General features: G+C 38.6%; 1 protein-coding gene and 1 long non-coding RNA gene across 2 annotated transcripts; one reads left to right on the top strand and one right to left on the bottom strand.

The window, feature by feature from the left end:
• The first annotated feature begins 40 nt into the window (after positions 1-40).
• On the top strand, positions 41-22,037 carry LOC136260067 (alpha-L-fucosidase-like). Its single transcript, XM_066053676.1, has 9 exons — positions 41-480; positions 16,380-16,486; positions 16,539-16,669; positions 16,941-17,074; positions 17,137-17,234; positions 17,288-17,420; positions 18,193-18,278; positions 21,483-21,567; positions 21,615-22,037. The coding sequence occupies exons 1-9, from the start codon at positions 146-148 to the stop codon at positions 21,910-21,912; spliced, it is 1,407 nt and encodes a 468-aa protein (XP_065909748.1). The 5' UTR covers positions 41-145; the 3' UTR covers positions 21,913-22,037.
• On the bottom strand, positions 10,833-11,474 carry LOC136260074 (uncharacterized). The gene is made up of 3 exons (XR_010703415.1): positions 11,316-11,474; positions 11,209-11,255; positions 10,833-11,157 (listed from the first exon to the last, which is right to left on the bottom strand). It is a non-coding gene; the product is annotated as an uncharacterized lncRNA (long non-coding RNA).
• Positions 22,038-22,866: the final 829 nt, after the last annotated feature.

Genomic DNA, 22,866 nt, shown 5'->3' with positions numbered 1-22,866 from the left:
AGTCTGGCGGCGCCCTCCCAAGCTGGCGCCTGGGCGCCACTACTATAAAAAGGCACCTGAAATTTAATGACACTGTTGCAATAACATCACATGATCACGCTCACTGATAGATCTGATACAGCTAGGGATCTGATAGATAGGGGCGATGGCGAGGTGGTTGGTGGCATTTTTATCTGTTGTTGGGATAGTGACTGCTGATTACGAACCAAACTGGGCGTCTCTGGATGCCCGACCATTGCCATCGTGGTACGACGAGGCAAAATTTGGAATCTTCCTCCACTGGGGAGTGTACAGTGTTCCCAGCTTTGGAACTGAGTGGTTCTGGGACAGATGGCAAGGGAAAAAGGAAAAAGAATTTGTGGATTTTATGACTGAGAACTACCCACCAGGATTTTCGTATCCCGAGTTCGCTCCAATGTTCCATGCAGAATTGTTTGATCCTGTTGCATGGGCGAAACTGTTTTCAGAAGCAGGTGCCAAGTAAGTGATCTTTGTGTTTCTTTTGTAGCCTCATCAGCCAGACTAGATGTTGTTGTTTTTTTTTACCTCAGTATAGAAGTGCGGTTAGAACAGTTAGAATTACAAAATAACGATCCTTCTTCCCAACAATACCTTCTCAATCCCTAATCCTTGTTTTTAATGCACCTATCAATGTAATCCCCAACTACCACTGATACAGGCTGAGGTGGGGGAAGGTGGGGATTTGCTAGTCTCGCGCAGCCAGACCACTATTTCTCCCCACGGCGCTTATCGATTAGAGATTATAAGCGCCTGCTTGAAATAGGGTCTGGTACGCTTCCAATAGGCCAGTTGTGACAGCACCCGGCAGGAATGTGAGGTGTCGATTACGCCACTCGAAAAAGCGTTAACAAGCACACATAAGAATTCGCTATTGCATGCTGGTTCTTTTTTTATTTAAATTTTAAGGGTGCATTATCAACACCTATAAATTCTAATCGAGGTGCTGTCACAACTGGCCTATTGGAAGTGTACCAGACCCTATTTCGAGCAGGCGCTTATAATCTCTAATCGATAAGCGCCGTGGGGAGAAATAGTGATCTGGCTGTGCGAGACTAGGGATTTGCATCACTGAAAATTACGATTCCCCACCTACTGGGGAAGTACTGGTAATACAAACCCCGGGAATACTGGGGCTGGGGGGGATTTGTACGGTCGTGTGGTGTTGGTCTAGCGATGAGTTAGTTCTAGTGGATTCTATAGTATCTAGCACCCGAGACACCCCTTCCTAAACTGAAAGCACGCACCTTTGTTGTCTGAGTGAATTTCTTCAGTGAAGACAAATCCCCACTATGTCGGGGAAATTTAGTGGTCAATTCCCCCACCGTCCCCGACCTTTCCCCACCCTCAGCCCGTATTAGTGGTAGTCGGGCATTACATTGATATACGCATAACATGTGTAGTTTAAATGTACTTCTAAATCTAGTATGGATTAACAGTAGACACCTTGAGTTACAGAGAATCATCAGAGTGAAAGATTAACCATTGTCTTAACTAGGTGATAGTATTGAAGGGTAAGCCAATACCCTAGTCTTATATTGCATGCAAAGATAGTGATGAGTTATTCAGTACTAACAGTTTATATTCTCAACTGCAAATAGTCTGCAACCATAACAATACATCAGTATATGCTTAGCTACTTGTTTTGAGGGTTAGGCACAACTGAAATTACTATGTGACAGACATAAGTTAATGCACAGTGTGACTTGCTGTGCATAGATATTAGCAGCAGGTATATTAGTAGTGATGCAGATCAAATTGCACTTTAGTTGGTTATTGGTTGTAATGTTTGGTGTACATGTTAATAAACTGTATCCCTTATATATGATAATAGCCTGTATCCCTTATATATGATAATAGTCTGTATCCCTTGTATATGATAATAGCCTGTATCCCTTATATATGATAATAGCCTGTATCCCTTATATATGATAATAGTCTGTATCCCTTATATATGATAATAGCCTATATCCCTTTTATATATGATAATAGCCTGTATTCCTTATATATGGTACATTCAAGCAAGCAAGCAGTGCGAGTCCATAAGACCTTGCTTGTGACCAGGACAGCTTGATTTCCAGAAGCCGTATAATGATTTGTCTCCAATTGTGCAAGCAATCAAATTAATAGTGAGGCTTAATTATAATCATTGCTGTGGTTGACCACCAGTTTCTGTAATTTGCAAATGAATATGTTACAGAGGTTTTGAGGTTGCTTGATAATATTGGCATGATCGTATTACCAGGAGCTTCTCCTGGTATTACGCATGTGCAACAGATACAGCCAATGAAATTCACTCTTTGTGAAATTCAATTGTGCTGCTTAAATTTCATTGGCTAGTTGCTGCACATGCGCAACATAGTCATGTATCAAGCAACTTCAAAACCTCTGTATATGCTAAGCACAGATCACCACAGCACTTAATGCATGCTCTTATTACAAGCCACGATATAAAAATGAACTAGTCACTGTTTTTTTTGTTGTTTTTTTCAAGATACAACTATTGAATTTTGGATGGGAAAGCAGTAGTAAATAAGCTACAATTGTGCAGAAACCGATTTTTAATATTCAGGTAATGGCAAATTTAAGTTTCATGTCTTTGTGGCATGGGTAGAATTAACACGTGAACTAATAATTTAAAAGACCTGATAAGAAAAGTAGCTCCGCACAATGGTAGATAATTAAGTAAATTAATTCATGATTGCTTCAATCAGGAGCTAATAAGTGCTGAATAGGGGTGGATCCAGACTTTTTAAAAGGGGGTTCCTTCACCCTAGCTGTAAGCCAAAGACCAAAAAATAAAATAAAAAAGGTCATCACTTGCTGACAATAGCTGCCCCTCACCAACTATATTTCCTTATTGATAACTACATTCGTAGCTTGCTACATCTTAAGAATACTATGACTGCTCTATTAGAGTATTTCGATCTTGACTACTCTATTAGAGTATCTTGAGTAAGACAGGCTCTTTCAAAAGGAGGGTTCCATGGAACCCTTTGAACTCCCCCTGGATCCGCCCCTATTAAGCTTACCTATGGAAGTGGTCACCCCTTACTATGAACTATTATATTGATAGTTTTGTTTGAGTCTTCAGTTTGAAATTTAAAACTACCAGCTCATAGAACAAATCCTGCATTTGACCCATAATTTGTCATAAACTTTCCTTGAAAATACACAGTATCACCCCAAGGCTCTTTAATTAATTACTAAATTAGATTACTTTTTATTGCAGTCCAAATATATCCACAGCCAGAGAAAGCTTATGTACAGTTACTGTACATACAACCTAGTAACAAATCTCCAACCTTCAGTTGTTCTTAAAACCATCTCTACTATCAAGACACACGATAGTGTGTCATGCGGCCCAAGAAGCCGGCGCGCCACACCGTGAGTATATTGACAGGAAGAAAGAAAACGTCATTTTCACACATTTGTATCTCGGTGATACCTTATCCGATTGGAACCAAATTTGCTACAGAGTTGCCCGCCAGCTAGGGGAGTCTACATTCCAACTTTGAAGGAAATCACTCAAGCCATTACCGAGATATGAGTGGCCAAAGTTTCGTTTTTTTTCTTCGTTTTTTTTCTTCGTCTTTTTGCACACTTGCAAAAATTGCTATAAAACGCAAACGCGTACTCTGATCGCCTTGAAATTTGGAACATAGAAGGGGAGTACAAAGGCGAATCCTAGCATCAAATTTGGTGCAAATCCGATGAATGATTCAGGAGTTATGACCGATTATTCGCGTAAAACAAGATCGATTTGTTGTCACGCCTACAGGGTAAACCGCTTCATGGAATGAGTTGAAAATTGCTATGTAGATGGAGTAACCATCGTAGGAGTGCCTTTTGGTGGTTTGAAAGGAATCGAGATAAAGACCACGGAGATATGACACAAAACCCAACCTGTGTCACAATTACGCGATCGATTTTTAGGAATAAAAAAGTATTAGTTTTCACGCCTACTAGGCAAACCGCTTAGAACAATGAGCTGAAAATCGGTGTATAGCTGGAATAATCTTCATTGAAAGTCCTTGCAGTAGTATAGAAGAATTGGATTACAAACCACTGAGTTATGATTCGAAAGCCAACTCCGTGTAGCAAATGCGAGATCAAGATACTCTAATAGAACAGTCACCCTAATAGAGCATTCAGCTAATTTATTTACTCCGTTATATAATTCTATTACATTACAGGTTATTCTGTAGAGAGTTCAGCTGCAAACAGTTAATCTTATAGACAGTTCAGCAAGAAGCAAGTCACCCTATAGAGAGTTCAGCTACAAATATATCGCTGTAGTGATTCAGAACATTACAAGTCACACTGAAGAGAGTTCAGCTATAAACAAGTCATGCACCCTGTAGAGAGTTCAGCTACACTCTCTAGAGAATTCAGCTACAAACAAGTCACTGTGGAGAGAGTTCAGCTACAAAGAAACTACCCTGTAAAGAGTTCATCTATACAAACAAGTTACCCTATAGAGATCACCTGCAAACAAGTAACCCTGAAGAGAGTTCAGCTACAGACAAGTCACTTTATAGTTTATACAGTGTTCAGCTACAAGTAAGTCACTCTGTAGAGAATTCAGCTACTAACAAGTCACTCTGTAAAGAATTTTGCTACAAACAAGTCACCGTGTAGAGAGTTCAGCAACCAAAATACTACTCTGTAAAGAGTTCAGCTATACAAACAAGTTACTCTGTAGAGAGATCAGCTAGAAACAAGAGAGAGTTCAGCTAGAAGAAGTCACCCTGTAGAGAACTCAGCTGCAAAGAAACCCTATAGAGAGATCAACTACAAACAAATCACCCTGCAGAGCATTCAGCTATAAACAAATCACCCTATAGAAAGTTCAGGTACAAACAAATCACCCTATATACAGTTCAGCTACAAAAAAAATCACTCTGTAGAGAGTTCAGCTACAAAGAAGCCATCCTGTAGAGAGTTCAGCTACAAATAAGTAGTATCCTACAGTGAGATCAGTTTGAAACAAGAGATTTCAGCTACAAACAAATTAACCTGTAGAGAGTTCAACTATGAACAGATCATCCTGTAGATGGTTCAGCTAGATACAAGTCACCCTATAGAGAGATCAGCTAGAGGAAGTCACCTTGTAGAGAGATCAGCTAGAAAAAAGTTGCCTTGTAGAAAGTTCAGTAACAAAGAAACCATCCTGTAGAGAGTTCAGCTACAAACAAATCACCATGTAGAGAGTTCAGCTACAAACAAATCAACCTGTAGAGAGATCAGCTAGAGGAAGTCACCTTGTAGAGGGATCAGCTAGAAACAAGTCACCTTGTAGAGAGTTCAGGTACAAAGAAACCACCATGTAGACAGTTCAGCTGCAAACATATCGCCTGTAGAGAGTTCACACAGCTAGAAACAAATCACCCTGTAGAGAGATCAGCTAGAAGAGGTCACCTTGTAGAGAGTTCAGCTACAAAGAAACCATCATGTAGAGAGTTCAGCTGCAAACAAATCACCCTGTAGAGAGTTCAGCTACAAAAATATCACCCTGTAGAGAGATCAGCTAGAAGAGGTCACCTTGTAGAGAGTTCAGCTACAAAGAAACCATCATGTAGAGAGTTCAGCTGCAAACAAATCACCCTGTAGAGAGATCAGCTAGAAGAGGTTACCAGCTACAAAGAAACCATCATGTAGAGAGTTCAGCTGCAAACAAATCACCTTGTAGAGAGTTCAGCTACAAAAAAACCATCATGTAGAGAGTTCAGCTACAAAGAAACCACCATGTAGAGAGATTAGCTGCAAACAAATAACCTGTAGAGAGTTCAGCTAAAAACAAATCACCCTGTAAAGAGATCAGCTAGAAGAGGTCACCTTGTAGAGAGTTCAGCTACAAAGAAACCGCCATGCAGAGAGTTCAGCCTCAAATAAATTACCGTGTAGAGAATTCAACTACAAACAAATTGCCCTGTAGAGGGATCAGCTAGAAGAAGTTACCTTGTAGAGAGTTCAGCTACAAAGAAACCGCCATGTAGAGAGTTCAGCCTCAAACAAATCACCGTGTAGAGAATTCAACTACAAACAAATCGCCCTGTAAAAGGATCAGCTAGAAGAGGTCACCTTGTAGAGAGTTCAGCTACAAAGAAACCATCATGTAGAGAGTTCAGCTACAAAGAAATCACCTTGTAGAGAGTTCAGCTAGAAGAAGTCACCTTGTAAAGAGTTCAGCTACAAAGAAACCACTATGTAGAGAGTTTAACTGCAACAAATCACCAGTAGAGAGTTCAGCTAGAAACACATCACCCTGGAGAGAAGAGGTCATCTTGTAGTGAGTTCAGCTACAAAGAAACCACCACATAAAGAGGTCAGCTGCAAATAAATCACTTGTTGAGAGTTCAGCTACAAACAAATCCCCCTGTAGAGGGAAGAAGTCACCTTGTAGAGAGTTCAGCTACAAAGAAACCATCATATAGAGAGTGCAGCTACAAAGAAATCACCCTGTAGAGAGTTCAGCTAGAAGAAGTCACCTTGTAGAGAGTTCAGCTACAAAGAAACCATCTTGTAAAGAGTTCAGCTGCAAACAAATCACCCTGTAGAGAGATCAGCTAAAAGAAGTTACCTTGTAGATAGTTCAGCTACAAACAATTCACCCTGTAAAAAGATCAGCTAGAAGAGGTCACCTTGTAGAGAGTTCAGTTACAAAGAAACTGCCATGTAGAGAGTTCAGCCTCAAATAAATCACCCTGTAGAGAATTCAACTACAACAAATCGCCCTGTAGAGGGTTCAGCTAGAAGAAGTTACCTTGTAGAGAGTTCAGCTACAAAGAAACCATCATGTAGAGAGTTCAGCTACAAAGAAGCCACCATGTAGAGAGTTTAGCTGCAAACAAATCACCTGTAGAGAGTTCAGCTAGAAACAAATCACCCTGTAGAGAGATCAGCTAGAAGAAGTCACCTTGTAGAGAGTTCAGCTACAAAGAAACCATCATATAGAGAGTGCAGCTACAAAGAAATCACCCTGTAGAGAGTTCAGCTAGAAGAAGTCACCTTGTAGAGAGTTCAGCTACAAAGAAACCATCTTGTAAAGAGTTCAGCTGCAAACAAATCACCCTGTAGAGAGATCAGCTAAAAGAAGTTACCTTGTAGATAGTTCAGCTACAAACAATTCACCCTGTAAAAAGATCAGCTAGAAGAGGTCACCTTGTAGAGAGTTCAGTTACAAAGAAACTGCCATGTAGAGAGTTCAGCCTCAAATAAATCACCCTGTAGAGAATTCAACTACAACAAATCGCCCTGTAGAGGGTTCAGCTAGAAGAAGTTACCTTGTAGAGAGTTCAGCTACAAAGAAACCATCATGTAGAGAGTTCAGCTACAAAGAAGCCACCATGTAGAGAGTTTAGCTGCAAACAAATCACCTGTAGAGAGTTCAGCTAGAAACAAATCACCCTGTAGAGAGATCAGCTAGAAGAAGTCACCTTGTAGAGAGTTCAGCTACAAAGAAACCATCGTGTGTAGAGAGTTCAGCTACAACGAAACCACCATGTAGAGAGTTTAGCTGCAAACAAATAACCTGTAGAGAGTTCAGCTAGAAACAAATCACCCTGTAGAGAGATCAGCTAGAAGAGGTCACCTTGTAGAGAGTTCAGCTACAAAGAAACCATCATGTAGAGAGTTCAGCTGCAAACAAATCACCCTGTAGAGAGTTCAGCTACAAAAAGATCACCCTGTAGAGAGTTCAGCTAGAAGAAGTCACCTTGTAGAGAGTTCAGCTACAAAGAAACCATCATGTAGACTCTGAGAGTTAAGCTGCAAACAAATCACTCTGTAGAGAGTTCAGCTAGAAGAGGTCACCTTGTAGAGAGTTCAGCTACAAAGAAACCATCATGTAGAGAGTTCAGTTGCAAACAAATCACCCTGTAGAGAGTTCAGCTGCAAAAAGATCACCCTGTAGAGAGTTCAGTTAGAAGAAGTCACCTTGTAGAGAGTTCAGTTACAAAGAAACCATCATGTAGAGAGTTAAGCTGCAAACAAATCACCCTGTAGAAAGATCAGCTAGAAGAAGTCACCTTGCAGAGTGTTCAGTTACAAAGAAACCATCATGTAGAGAGTTCAGCTGCACACAAATCACCCTGTAGAGAGTTCAGCTACAAAAAGATCACCCTGTAGAGAGTTCAGCTAGAAGAAGTCACCTTGTAGAGAGTTCAGCTACAAAGAAACCATCGTGTAGAGAGTTCAGCTACAAAGAAACCACCATTTAGAGAGTTTAGCTGCAAACAAATCACCTGTAGAGAGTTCATCTAGAAACAAATCACCCTGTAGAGAGATTAGCTAGAAGAGGTCACCTTATAGCAGAGTCAATTATTACTGCCTGACATAGGCCATTTGTCAGGTAAATATCATGCATGGCCGACCATAATGGAACCTGCCTGACAAAATGTCAGATCAAAATAAAAGGAAGCTAGAGAGTTTTATAGTGATGCATTGTCAATCAATTAGACAACAATGATTGTATTATTATAGGTTGAGTCACTCTATTCTATCAATGTAACGTAAGGATTTCCGACGAATTGTGTAAAACAGTAGCATATCAATGTCAGATAATGCTTTAGGTTGCCTGATATTTTCACTGAGATTTGGAAAAAATTATAATTGTCTCTGCCTTATAGATAGTTCAACTACATTTCAAGTCACCCAGTAGAGAGATCAGCTGCAAAATAATATCCTGTGGGGAATAATGGGCATGTAATAAATGTATGTATATAATTACTAATAAAATCAAAAATTATTGAAGTATTAAAATCTTCTTTAAGTTCTTTTCTTCCTGTGGTAAAGAAAAAAACACATGGGTTAAAAAAAACCCAAAGCCAGCCATTGACCGGCTTTGCAGTATACAAATACAAAAAGAAGTGATATCTATTCAAAAACAGCCAAGCTGTAAAAAAGGGTGCGGCCCCCAAAAAGGCCATGGTGAAAAAAGATGTGAAATCCAAGGTGGCGGCCAAGAAATGGCTGTGATGGTAAAAATTTTAATAACGACAATTCAGGTGAATTTTGTGCCACTTGTTCTTGGCACCAAATTCACCTGAATTGTCGTTATTAAAATTTTTACCATTAACCTACCATCACAGCCATTTCTTGGCTGCCACCTTGGATTTCACATCTTTTTTCACCATGGCCTTTTTGGGGGGCCGCACCCTTTTTTACAGCTTGGCTGTTTTTGATTAGATAATTACTATCTCTAGAGGCTTAGTGGATTTTGTGTACCATAGCTTTCTCAAAGTTCATGACCTTAAGCTTGTGCGTAGCCACAGTTTAGGCCTACATGAGTTATGTGGATTTGTGCATAAAAGTATATCAACAGCCTTATCCTAAATTACGCAAAACCTTACAAGTGCCATATACTATCCGCTATACTTTCACTACATTTCCGCGTCGCGTTCGTGATATTTTAACTGGGGGTGTAGTTTGTACAGGAGCCTATGGAAGAATGGTGAGTTAAGCGTATAAGAGTAGCTCTAGCTTTATCAGACACAAGTATGTTGTTTCATAGTTTAAAATACGGCGCTCTAAGATGGCGAAACCCAGGAATAATGCCTCAAAGCAGGTTTATTTCGCTGCTTGCGCTAATTAGAAACTTCTATAGATTCGTTTAATCATAGATATACTATACACATAGTGATTGGAAACGGAACTTGCGCGTTAAAACATCCGTGTTTCGGCTACGTCACAAAAGCTGTTGCTAAGGCCAAGACTTAACTGTAGCTATAACCATGGCTAGTGGAATTGTTCGAAGTTTCATTAGCGAGTACTGTTACAAAACAGAAGGCAGTTCATTTAATAGGTTACAAAGTGAAGAGAATTTACAACGAAGTTATTGAGGAGAATTGCAGAAGGCGACGAAACATCGCTAGAAGCATTCAACACTTTTAGCGAAGAGCTCGTGCTTGCACTTAGAAACATTTTCACTACACTGAAAGATTACAACCACCAAGCAAGAAAAGTTATGGCGAGAATTTCATAGCATGAGAAGCCACATCCTCCCTACATTGTGTGGAAAATATTTTACCAACGTATTGGGTTGAATTATGACAGACTAGCAGCTCAAACAGTCAACCTAAAGATATTTGAGAGCTTTATGAAGACCCATTTTTCTACAACAAAGCCAAGTAGTGCAGCAATTGTTAGTGACAAGCCACCCAAGATGACTTACAGTGATGATGAACTAAATGCACTAAGATATGTATCTGGATATGTGCCACGTGTGCTGCTGAAGAAGTATGAAAAGAAGATGAAAGAGAGAGTTGCGCCATATTTGGCTTGTTTAGGTAACATGGCAGTGGCTGGAGATGAGATTAGCATTCATAACTACACAACTAAGTGGATTGAGAAAGTCAATCGAGGAGGCTTATTTCCTGTAAATGATGATTCGTTTTGTTTCTTTCTGGCTCTTGAGTCCATGGTTAGCCGGTTGCTTTGTACCACATATAACACCAGCAATTCACAAGAAGACACCATCAAAAGAAATATGATGTAACTCTGTTTGAAGAACAAGCAAGTACTACTTAAATGGAGTATCGTATCAAAATACATTGATGATCATGTGACATCCAATGATTTGTTAAGAGAGATCATTACTCTGTGGATAACAATCAGAGGATTTTCTTTAGCAGCTTCATGGTTGGAATCATATAAGAAGAGCTCAAAAAGAGACACAAAAAAGAGCAAGAGCTTGAGGAAAACACTAACATTAAAGTCTATGTAATTTTAATATTATACATAGTCACTCTTGCATATCAAGAGCATGATACAAGAATAGTATATTGATATTGACTACAAAAGTGTTACTCATTTGCAGTGTGCAGCATGTCTTGGCCTTTTTGGCAGTGGATTGTTCAAAGCCATGTCCACTGTATCCACTGGATCATTGTAGAGACGTCTTTTCTGTGAACAATTACCTCTCACAGGATCTAGTGCTTGGGAATTTTGGAGCCAGAGTGCTCCATCATTCACTAAGCACTGCTTAATTGTAGGATTATCATTCCTTCCACCCCTGGCTCTCTGCTTTCCAAAGCGATTCTCTACTGTGTCTTGTGATACTTGTTCACTTAACAGAAAAAAGCTCACATCCTTTGAATTTCTTCAGCAGGCATCTTGTCATATCCATAAACAATTTTGCTACATGTTATATAACAAACGCATTGAGCTTACATGTTTGCCATCACTTACCTGTAATATTCGGTCCTTCCAGAGTTTCCCTGCTAATTTGCTAACCACTATCAATGCATGCAAACATATATAGCTAAAGTTTGATTTCATACAGTATGATCCATTACCTTTAATCTTTTATCATCTGGATCAGTGTACGGTTTCAAGTCGTTTTTTTTCTTTTTCTTCCAGGCATCCAGACAGCGCACATTCAAGCAGTCAAAGAAACGATCCGTAACACAACAATACTTCTCTGTAGCCTTTGTGTCTGGGTCACCATAGTATGATAGCCCATCAGCTACGGATTTGCTTAACACCTATAGTTGAAATATTATGTATTTACAGTTCTCTATACATGTGTCACTTTACCTGTGCAGCCAGCCCAACTCGCATCCTGGAAAATGATGTTAACTCAATGTGCTCCCTCTTTAGGTCTGGCAAAAATGTAACACCACTAGATTGAGCAGCCATGGTGGACATCTTATTATACAGATTGACAATATGTTGCCAGGATAAATCATGACTATTGCTCTAAAAGCAGTTGTCAATAACTATATAACATGCAATTTCAAGTAGATAGATCCTCGGTTATCCAAATCCCAATATGTCTCAAGTAATGGGTAAGTTGTTCAGATAAGTAAACTGTTTGGATAAATGAAGCTCATACATTTATATGCAGAGCCCTGTTTTAAATTCTCTAATAGACATACGCCTTACTCAAAATGCCCTAATAGAATGGCCACTTTCAATTTTGGATAAAAGGAGGCCAGATAGCTGAGGGTCTACTGAACACACATACATTTTAATTGTATAGATGTACACATGCATGTATCACGTAGCTATATAGCTTGAAGGCATTTGACAACTCACAACAACATTATGACAATCTTAATAGAAAATTTTAGACTTAGGCCTGTGGTAGAATAAATTAAAATTTGCCAAATCTAACTACAATCAAACAGCATGCATCTTATAGGTAATAAATTACCCAAAGTTTCCTGGTATATCCATGTCCATATGAATGACTTAAGCAATTGCGGGCAGTCTTGATCAGATGTGGTGGGTCTGAAATAAAATAAATAAAACGTTCTTCCTCTGAAAAAGGATTTTCTGTCTTGTAAACATAAGAGCTGTCTGAATCTGATTTCTGATTTCCTGTGCATGCGGAAAAATTTTTGATTGTGGCTTGCTCCATCAGCAGTTATTCCTATCACTCTGAAGCCCATTACTTCTAAATGTTGTACACCTTCCCACGCAATAGGAAACAGTGTACCTGCTGTTAGATTGTCAGCAAATTGTGCAACAGGAAACTCAAGGTGGATAAACACTCCTCGAACCATCAAAGTGAGGAGATGTGTCGTGATAGGTGAATGGTCAACTGTGTTGTCTTTTAATCTTGAATAGCATTATTGATATCACCGACATTAATAAATCCAATCATTTCACCAGTATTCTTGTCAAATACAATGTCTTCCTTAATCTTCATTTCATCCAGAGTTAGTATTACATACCGTTTTGCTTCAGTAAGGTTGTCAATATCTGATTCTTTCTGGAGCATTTCCAACACTTGTGGTTGAAACCCAAGCCTTCCTTTGATGTAATTAGTATAATCGTTCTGATGGTAGTGTGACAAACCCAGATGACCTCATTGCATGGTATGCTGCTGATGATATCAGTCTTAATTCAAGCACCACTTGATCATTGCTGGATGCCACCTTATTTGTTTTAAATCTCCCACCTTTGCAGCCTGCAGTTGTTGGTCCCAAAAAATCCTCTGAAAAGTTCCCTCAGGAAACTGTTGATGAATGTTGGTATGATTGTTTCTCATAATATTCAGTAGATCTCTTTGTGATGTCTCATCTAGAACGACCCCTTGAACTGCTATGATCTCCTTTATTCTCTTTTTCAGTCTATCAACTTCTTTTCTTGTAGCATGTAGTTTATCTTTAAGGTGAATAATTTTCTTCATCTTTTCTTCCTTCTGAGGCCCGCTCATGTATCTATAGACAGCATAGTTACAGATAACCATTGGAATTGAAAGTATATGCAGCTATAGTGTATCACACATATATTGTGTACAGAGGCTATACACTATATTTATATGCTAAAAACATCAACGGTGCAGGTCGGTTCACCAATTACAGTCTGAGTTTGAACATTATACTCAAAACTTATTTATACATACCTTTCATTAGTATAACTACTACAAGTTGCACTTGATCTTTATGAACAATTGCATAATGTGCGAAGGGTGGCTCGATACTCCATACAATGCTTGCACTTTGTTGCACTTGTAAGGATCTCACAATTAGAAGTCCACACAGTTAGTGAATAACACTGATCATTGCAATGAGCACAGACAGAATCATCAATATAGGCACTCCTACTGCCATCAGGTGACACAATTTCATAGCTCTTCTGCTGCAACAATTCTATAAATCGAGAATCTGGCTGACCTATGCACACATTCAAATTGTCTATTCATTTTAGAAAAGCTAAAAAGCTCCCTGAGTCTAAAACTGATGGTACAGTGGCAAGATTAGAACATATAGATGAATCCACCTGATGTCTATGAACACGTAATGACCAAGTGCAGTCACTCAATATGACAATTTCATGACTAATCACAAGAGGTTGTTCATCCATATACAGTGTACTCTGCAATTTTATACACATGTACTTTTGTGTTGCTATGTTCATAATTCCATTTATTTGGCAAACTTGTTGAAATGAACAGCAGCATCCATGAAATGAACAGTAGCATCCATGGCTGTGTACCAGTAAATGGAGACATTGCAGTACTAAAAAATGGTGATAGTGGTGGTATTGTAACATTAGATGGTAGGGATGGTAGGGTAGCACTGAGAGGTAGTAGTGGTGAAGTAATACAAGAATGCAGTGATGGTAGAGTAGCACTTGTACTGGAGGGCAGTGGTGTCATGGTAGTACTTGTACTGGAGGGTAGTGGTGTTATGGTAGCACTTGTACTGGAGGGCAGTGGTGGTATGGTAGCAGTTGTACTGGAAGGCAGTGGTGTTATGGTAGTACTTGTACTGGAGGGTAGTGGTGGTATGGTAGCAGTTGTACTGGAGGGTAGTGGTGTTATGGTAACACTTGCATGGTAGCACTTGTACTGGAGGGCAGTGGTGGTATGGTAGCAGTTGTACTGGAGGGTAGTGGTGTTATGGTAACACTTGCATGGTAGCACTTGTACTGGAGGGCAGTGGTGGTATGGTAGTACTTCTACTGGAAGGCAGGCATGGTAGAGTACTTAGTGGCATCACTAGTATGTTGGGTGGCTTCTTATATTTTAGTGGACGACCTGTAGCCTTCTTTGAGTGTGTCCTCTTATAATTCTTATAAATTCTCCCAATTCTTTTCATATCCTGTGTGGCATTAATTTAGCACAGTTACAATGTGCACATTACACCAAGCAGTTACACCACTAGCTGGTTATATGGTTTTACGACTACAACACTAATTAGATGTCAATGAAAAGTGTACAAGTGAAAATTACAAATTTGTGAATTTGTGAAGAATGGCAATAGATATGATAAATATAAGTAGCTAATTACACAGTATGCTGGGTATAATTGTTAAAATACAGTAAGTTAAGCTACTTCCTAACACAGAAATTTGGGAAACGTGTACAAGCACAAGAAGGTGTGACCATATTGTAATTTACTTACCTCAGGCCATACTAGCTGCTTGTTAATTAACAACAGCAGTGCTGTCCCTGTAGCACATGGTATCGTGTCACCATGTATGACACTAATTAACCAGTTTGTCACATTACGAGCTGACAAATTACGAACGGCTGTCAAAGAAAGCCATTGAAAATGAACTCGTCCTTGTAACTACGCACGTATCTATAGCGACTTGTTACTCACGCAAGTGAAACACGGTTGGATTTTCGAGCTCGTTACGTCACATTGGGAATTTGTACAGAGACATCACGTGAGTTACTTCTGTTTCCAATCCCGTTGTAAAGTATATTATATCTATGGTTTAATGAACTGTAACTGCACTATGTTTGCATGTAACTAGCAATGTAAAAAGCACGTAGGCTAATTGAAACAATGATGAATGCTAGATTAACACGATACATCTTCTTTGTTCCAACTCTAATTAGCGCACATTATCAGAAAGCCTAAATGTTTTGCTATCTTAAAACATCCCCAGTTAAAATATCACAGACGCAGCACGGAAATATAGCAAAAGTATAGCATTCATAAAACGGATAGTATACGGCACTTGTAAGGTTTCACATAGTTTTGGATAAGGCCCAATAAAAGCAGATTGTCAAGATGAACAAACAAGGGGGTGTCACGCCAATAAGTACTGTACTACGATCTGCGACCGCAGTCAAAGCCGGTCAAGATCGATTTTCGATTTTGACCGTTGACTTTCATTGAATTTTTTGTCTTGACTGCTGACCTGGTTCCATTTATTTTCGCTATATTTTCATGCACTACTTACTCGTGAAGCTTTGACCGTGCTGGGAAAACAGCTTGACCGTTGTTCTTTTTTTTTTTTTTTTTATTTAATCAGGGAAATAGCATCAGCCAAAAAGGCTGTTTTTCAGCTATGCCCTGAAAACACAAATGCAATTGTGAAAAATCGGCCTTTTTCATTGACCTTTAGCTTTGACCACAGTCGCAAATCGTAGTACAGTGTATATCCCCCTTGAACAAACAAGTTGATACTTCTAAAAATAAGGTATAGTGAGGTTGGTTTTTGGTCAACATTGTTTTGTGAGGAAGTACAAACATCCATGATTTCTAACATACAATACTAGAGGATTTTGTCACATAGTTATAAAATGCATGTTATCCTGTAAGTAGTGTTTGAAAATTTTCCACATAATACAGATGTTCATCAATGTGGCTTTATACAATATAATGATTGATAAGTTAGCTGCTAAACGCATGAATGTGTACTCAATTCAGTCATGTGTGCCCACAGTCATGCCTGACGTGTGCTTGGTTTATAATCCAATTGGTCTGTACAGTTGTCATGCTGTAGTTGTAGTCATTCAATAGTACTGTATAGTGTAGCAGTAGTAAGTGTACAGTTGTTCTTAATATATTCGGTTAGAAGAATGGTTGTAGCAATCAATTGTTTACTACATGACCTTTTACACAATAGAAACACTACATTTCACATGAATAACTCTATATACTGACTTGTAGGTATGTGGTACTGACCAGCAAACATCATGAGGGGTTCACCAATTGGCCATCCAAGTACTCGTGGAACTGGAACAGTATGGACACTGGCCCACACAGGGACCTTGTTGGTTAGTGTATAGTAGTTACAATCATGTATTAATATTTAACTGGTATTTATAGGTGATCTTGCAGCTGCTATACGCAATAACACTGACATTCATTTTGGACTGTATTATTCATTATTTGAATGGTTCCATCCACTATATCTTAAAGATAAGGCAAACAAGTTCACAACACAAGAATATGTATCAGTAGGGTTTGTTATAGACCCTTTGGGTTACAGCACATCATTAATTTTAATATCCTCCAACATTTAGACTACAATCTGTCATCTCAAGCCCTTAGAATTTGTCAAAACTTATAAAAATATAATAGCCAGTTCCATTCAAGATAAGCTATTTTGTATATTGAATGTCTACAGAGGCACAATAAGATATCACCAAAAAGCAATTTCTACTGAAAATGATGTAATACAGAGGGTCTGTCATGTGTTTCAAATATGTATTAGACTGTATACCACAGGATGTTATGCTTCCACAATTGTATGAGATAGTAAATGGCTATCATCCTGAAGTGATATGGTCAGATGGAGACTGGGGGGCTAATGATACTTACTGGAATAGCACTGAGTTTTTAGCATGGCTCTACAATGAAAGGTACAGCATACTGTTTATTTCTTACACTGGATACTTACGAATTTAATTTATTATTCATATAGTCCAGTGAAGGATACAGTGGTTGTTAATGATCGTTGGGGTTCAGGAGACCATTGTACCCATGGTGGGTACTTCACCTGTCATGATAGGTTTAATCCTGGTGAGTATTGTACTCCTGAGAGTTGTCATATCATTTATTATTGTATTTATAAGGTAAGCTATACAATCACAAGTACGAGAATGCAATGACAGTGCAAAGAACTTCCTGGGGATACATTCGTAATACCAATATTAGTGGATATCTCTCTATTGAAGAGTTGTTAAATCAGTTAGTTGGTACTGTAAGGTATGTCTGTGTGCATGTGCGTGCATGCGTGTGATATGTGCACAAAAGCGTTACAGAAAAAATGTGGAAAAGAATGTCACTTTATAATTTTATATGTGACCGTCTTATCGAAAACCCGTCTAGTTTGCACAATTAAATTTTTTTTTTATTCACTCACCATTATCTGCAGTGTCCAAGGAATGGATCACCAAAGTTTCAGCCTTCTGTGCTGTGTAGTTTTGAAATTACAGCAATAGAAAGTAGGAAGAACAAGGAAATCGATTTGTACAGTGATTATACTAAAAATAAAGTACAGGCACTTGCATTCGCAGCCATAGCTACCGTTTGGATTGGTCTACAAAGTTGGAATTTGGCTTACAATGTTCACCATGGATAGGCAGATCAACCAAGGTATAGTTTTAGCCTTGCAGTCACTTGCGCATAGGCATATGAAGGTGGTTTGTTAGAAGAAACGATGACGATCTTGTTTACGTTTACTGCATTGTAAACAAACGCACGTGACACCCATACCGTTGAAGCTACAAAAACGAAATAAAGATTTTCGAACTCTCCATGAGCAAGCGAATAAGATGGTATATAGTTTTAATCGATTTGAGTCTTCCTTCTTCATGTAATGGCCCAATAAAAACTTGCATTTTTTTTTTGTAACATGCATAATTTTACAAATTATTTTTAAATTACAATTTTCTCAATATGCATGCTTGTGTAAACTAGACGATTTTCACTGAGACGGTCACATATGTTATAAATACTTATCGCTCATATTTTTCAGTACTGGTGGCAACATGTTGATGAATGTGGGCCCTAATCACGATGGAAGAATAATGCCTATCTTTGAGGAGAGACTTCTACAAATGGGTGAGTAACAGTGACATCATCAACCTTGCACGATTCCCATCAAATGTAATTAAGTGTGTTTCCAGTGTTGTTAATAGTAAAGTTTCAGCGTGATGCACCCTTACCACCCAGAATAGGTGGTTTTTGGATTAAGAAAGCAGTTATGACTCTAAAATGCAATGTTCCAATTAGCTTCATGTCTATATTTGTGGAAGCTATAATCACTGTCAAAATGCTTTTCTATTTCTAAGTATTTTAACAATTTGTATTTTTGCCATCAGGTTCTAAGCCTGATTGTGTTAGAGAGTATAACCAACTTTGTTATATAGGTTTGTATGTAGCTTCAAAATCTTTCCTAATTTTCTACTGACTAACTAACTGGCTTGGACACCTTCAGACAAGTGTACTTGAATGAGAAGTGGCTAATGGCACCAACTTTGCTTTTGATAGCTGACAGGCAATCAGGAACTGCACAGTTCAGGCATTATGATGAAGTTGTATTCTATTCTTTGTGTCCTCTTCTTCAGGCGTAAGATAAGGCACCAATTACTGTATAGTTGTGTCATACCATAATACTACATCTATACCTGTCACACTGTATGGTCCATGCCTTTTGCTATGACAAGTGATTGTTGGCAGATGCTCTTTACACATTCTACCCAATGTGAATGACTGAAACTTGAGTATGCCAAAGACCAAATGTCAAGCAATTCATATAGTTTAATGCATGATAGGTTACCATGTGTATCAGGACAGATGGTTGCCATTACAAGATGAAATACTGGCTTCTCAATGCGATACAGGTAATGTGTATGACCCATTTGTAGTTACATAGTGACAAGTACCAAAATTTTTGTAATTGCTGAATTACTACAAAAATTACAAAAATTTTGCACTATACGGTAGGCTATTTAATTTAGTACCATTCTTCCCAATGATGTGCAGTATTGGGATTTGCACTTTGTTTTCAGATATGTTCATAATGTTACAAACAAAGAACATTATGAGAAGCGCCTCTGTAACCAACCTGGAAAATATGGAAAATTATAACTTACAACAATTTAGCTAAAGTGCCAAAGTATGGACTTTCCCCCAAGCTATGCTGTAATACCATCATTCATCTCTTGTTTCACTACTTTTTATTGCGTAGATCCCTACTTCATTTTTAAATTAACTAGTTTGTTTAGTTGTTTTTTTGTTTGTTTTTGTAGCACAGCTAGCTACAGGGTAACTTGTGACTGTTCTATTAGAATATCACACATGACTGTTGTATGAGAGTATCGCGAGTCAGCCAAGGGGTGTGCAGTAAGCTAGACCAATAAGTGGTGAGGTCATCTTGAGCAAATAGTTAGATTGTTAAGAGATGTGTATGGTCTCCATACTCTATCGCTATTAGTCCACCTAGATCTTTATTATTTGATGGGTGTGGTTGCGAACCTATCACGAACAGGATCCCAATTGCAAAGTTGCAGATATCTAACTAGTATACCTCTTATAGTAGTGCCAGGACTGAAGCACTTCTGAAATCCAGAGTCTGAAATAATTCTGTGGCATCTAAATATGCTGCTGAAGAACATGTTGATACATAAAATAATGCCTTGATATGGTTTCGTTGGATGAAGAAGAAGACAAGCAGCCTGACTGAAGATAAAAGACAAGGCACAGTGGGCCTACTGTACACTCATCAGAATCCCAAAAGGAACGTCCCACCAGTGAAGCAGCATCTAAATCAAGCCTGTAGCCTTAGCCATTTATTGAGTCTGCATGAAAGCAGGTAGGCAGGCAGGCAGTTATAGTCGCTAGAAAATTCTGTTATAAAATTAATTCCTTGAGAAGTGCTTTTGGCTACTCTGAAGACACTTTTAGGCTTAATTTTCTATCTAACAGCACTATGAAGATATTGTGAGGCTATAAATATTTTTTGTAATGGCCACTTGGCACTTAATTGTTAGGCACATGTTCAGACAAAAAAATAAGTCTGGCACCAGTACGTGGCCCGACAGGTGCCTTTTGGCATACTACAGTACATATAAACCACACAACATAGACTTACCTTTGTCCTCCTTTGTGTCCCATTCCTTCTCGCTGACCCAGCAAGGTGTTGATACATGGTATCTAGTACATGTTGGCTTCACCTAATGTACTGTTTAAGTAATGATTGCCAAAAGTGATGTGCACCGCCAATATTGCCGCCTTTAAAACTCATCCTAGAGAAATATTACGCGACACGCTTTTGCAGAATAATATTAGTCCATCTAACACGAAATACAGCATTAAAAACAAGAAAACACTTTCCAGTGACTAGATAAAGATTTTTTTTTTAAATCGCAAACTCGCAATTTTATCTGCCTCACTGCTTGCCTCACTGCCTGACCACATTCGCAAGCCTAGAGGCCAAACAAAGCAGCACATGGCCACCATTTTACGCCACAATAACAAACTGAAGGTCTCCTCCACTGAATCTGCTCCTGAAGTGTGCAGCAACTTGCAGAACAGGGTTAGTATATGACCAGTGTACTACTCACGCTACTCTATTTTGTAGCACCTACTAGCTACCCAAATACCATATAGTGCAAAAGGTGTAAAACTTTGGCGAACTGCTAAAAATCTGGGTTGGCGAAAAAAAACTTTGGCGAATTGGCTAAAACAGGAGATTGGCAAGGGAAAACAAAACCTTGGCGAATCCATATATGCTGTCATAGAAATCCTTGAGTATCATCATTATGAGCAGGACAATAAATCTTTGTAATTTCTCTGATAAACTGGTGCTGAGCTTAAAAAGAAAATACTGTATCGCTCATGTCATGGCATGGCATCTCACCGGTGTACATGTCGAGGTACACGTCATGAGTAACACCTGTTGTAGGAGAATAATTAACTGCTGTCTAGAGTTGCTCTGGCAGACTTGCTGAAGCCGAAGCAGAAACGTCACATTTGTACTTAAATACTGATACAGTTAATGTGAGATGCATACTGCATGTTCGTGTGCACCGTTCACGTGCACTGGTAGTCATTCGACAGTGAAACATTATTTGATAAAATTTGGAGGGTAAAATTGTGGCAAATTGTAGTTCAATTTGCCAAATTCGCCAATGTTTTCCACTGCTAATATTTTCCACTATACGGTACAACACAGTCTACAATGCAACATCTATACCTAATGTAATCACATTTTTACCATAAGTCCTCTCCATTATATATTAACTCTTGTTGTTACATCGTCAGGATCATGGCTGAAGATTAATGGTGAAGCCATTTATGGCTCAAAGCCATGGAAACATCAGAATGATTCTATAAACAAAGATGCTTGGTTAGTTACTACTGTCATTATTTGATATTCACTGAATACTGCTGTAGGTATACTGTGGATTCTACTGGGAAAGTAGTGTATGCTATCTTTTTGACCTGGCCTGACAACTTCATCCTACAACTGGGTGATGTAATGGCTACCAACCAAACTATGGCAACACTATTGGGATATACTGGAAGTATTAAGATTAGCTGGCAGGATGGCAGTGAAGGCATCAATGCCACCCTTCCCTACCTTCCACCCAACACACCACTGCAGTGGGCCTGGACCCTGAAACTAGAATCTGCGATGGCTCGTCCTCCGCTGGATAACTGGAACAGGAAGCAACAGAATGTTTTAAAATAACCGTTTACAGTTTTGCTATATAATCATTGCACTAGAACTGTAGGATTACCTGTATAATGCCATTAAATATCATTGTATATAATTTATCACAATGATAGCAGCTGTGGTGCAGCTAAATTGACTGACACTTTCTGTACTGAAATACTGTCAACATTGTATTTTTAAAAAGCTGAAGACTTTGTTAGCCAGCCAGTGGGCAAACAAAAATGTGTTCAATAGGGGCTTTGGTTTTATTACACAAAAGGCTCCCATTTTGTGTGGATTTCATTGGCTACCAAATGTTGCAATTTTGAAATTCACAGCTTATGAGTTATTGGAAACTTAGCTATACTAATGCACTAATGTGATGCTATCATACCGCATTCTAACATAGAGTTCATAAAAAGCTGCTAACAAAATTTGACAAATTAAATTGAACTTACTGATGTGGACCATAAAGTATGTTATTTCTTTGGAGGGAGGGGGTAAGGGTAGGCCTGCAATTGATAATATCCTGCTGTATATCCAAGCAGAAACTGAAGTAAGGACAGTGCTGTTATGTTTTCTTCATGTTCTACAAAGTCTTTTAATTGCTACCAGCAGTTAGCTATTTTGTAGAAATGTGTGACAGTATGAAGATAGATTGAATTAGTATTTTTAAAATTTGTTAATTTAAAAATGAAGTAGGGATCTATGCAGTAAAAAGTAGTGAAACAAGAGATGAATGATGGTATTACAGCATAGCTCAGTGGGAAGTCTCTACTTTGACATTAAATAAATAATAATAGCTAATGTGCCAGAGTAGGGACTTTCCCACTGAGCTATGCTGTAACACCATCATTCATCTATTGTTTCACTACTTTTTATTGCATAAATCCCTGCTTCATTATTAAATTAACAATTTTAAAAAAATACAGTTTTTTTGTTGTGGCACAGCTAGCTACAATGTAACTTGTATTAGTCCACTTGTATTTT

Source organism: Dysidea avara, chromosome 7, assembly GCF_963678975.1.
Source record: "Dysidea avara chromosome 7, odDysAvar1.4, whole genome shotgun sequence".
NCBI lineage: Eukaryota > Metazoa > Porifera > Demospongiae > Dictyoceratida > Dysideidae > Dysidea > Dysidea avara.
This window is presented reverse-complemented; position numbering and strand designations above follow the sequence as displayed.

Excerpts from the sequence above, each read along its gene's own strand:
- LOC136260067 (XM_066053676.1), top strand. The coding sequence starts at position 146 with ATGGCGAGGTGGTTGGTGGCATTTTTATCTGTTGTTGGGATAGTGACT. Across the intron at positions 16,670-16,940 it reads CAACACAAGAATATGTATCA|GATGTTATGCTTCCACAATT; the intron begins GTAGGGTTTGTT and ends TGTATACCACAG. Across the intron at positions 17,235-17,287 it reads TCATGATAGGTTTAATCCTG|GTAAGCTATACAATCACAAG; the intron begins GTGAGTATTGTA and ends TGTATTTATAAG.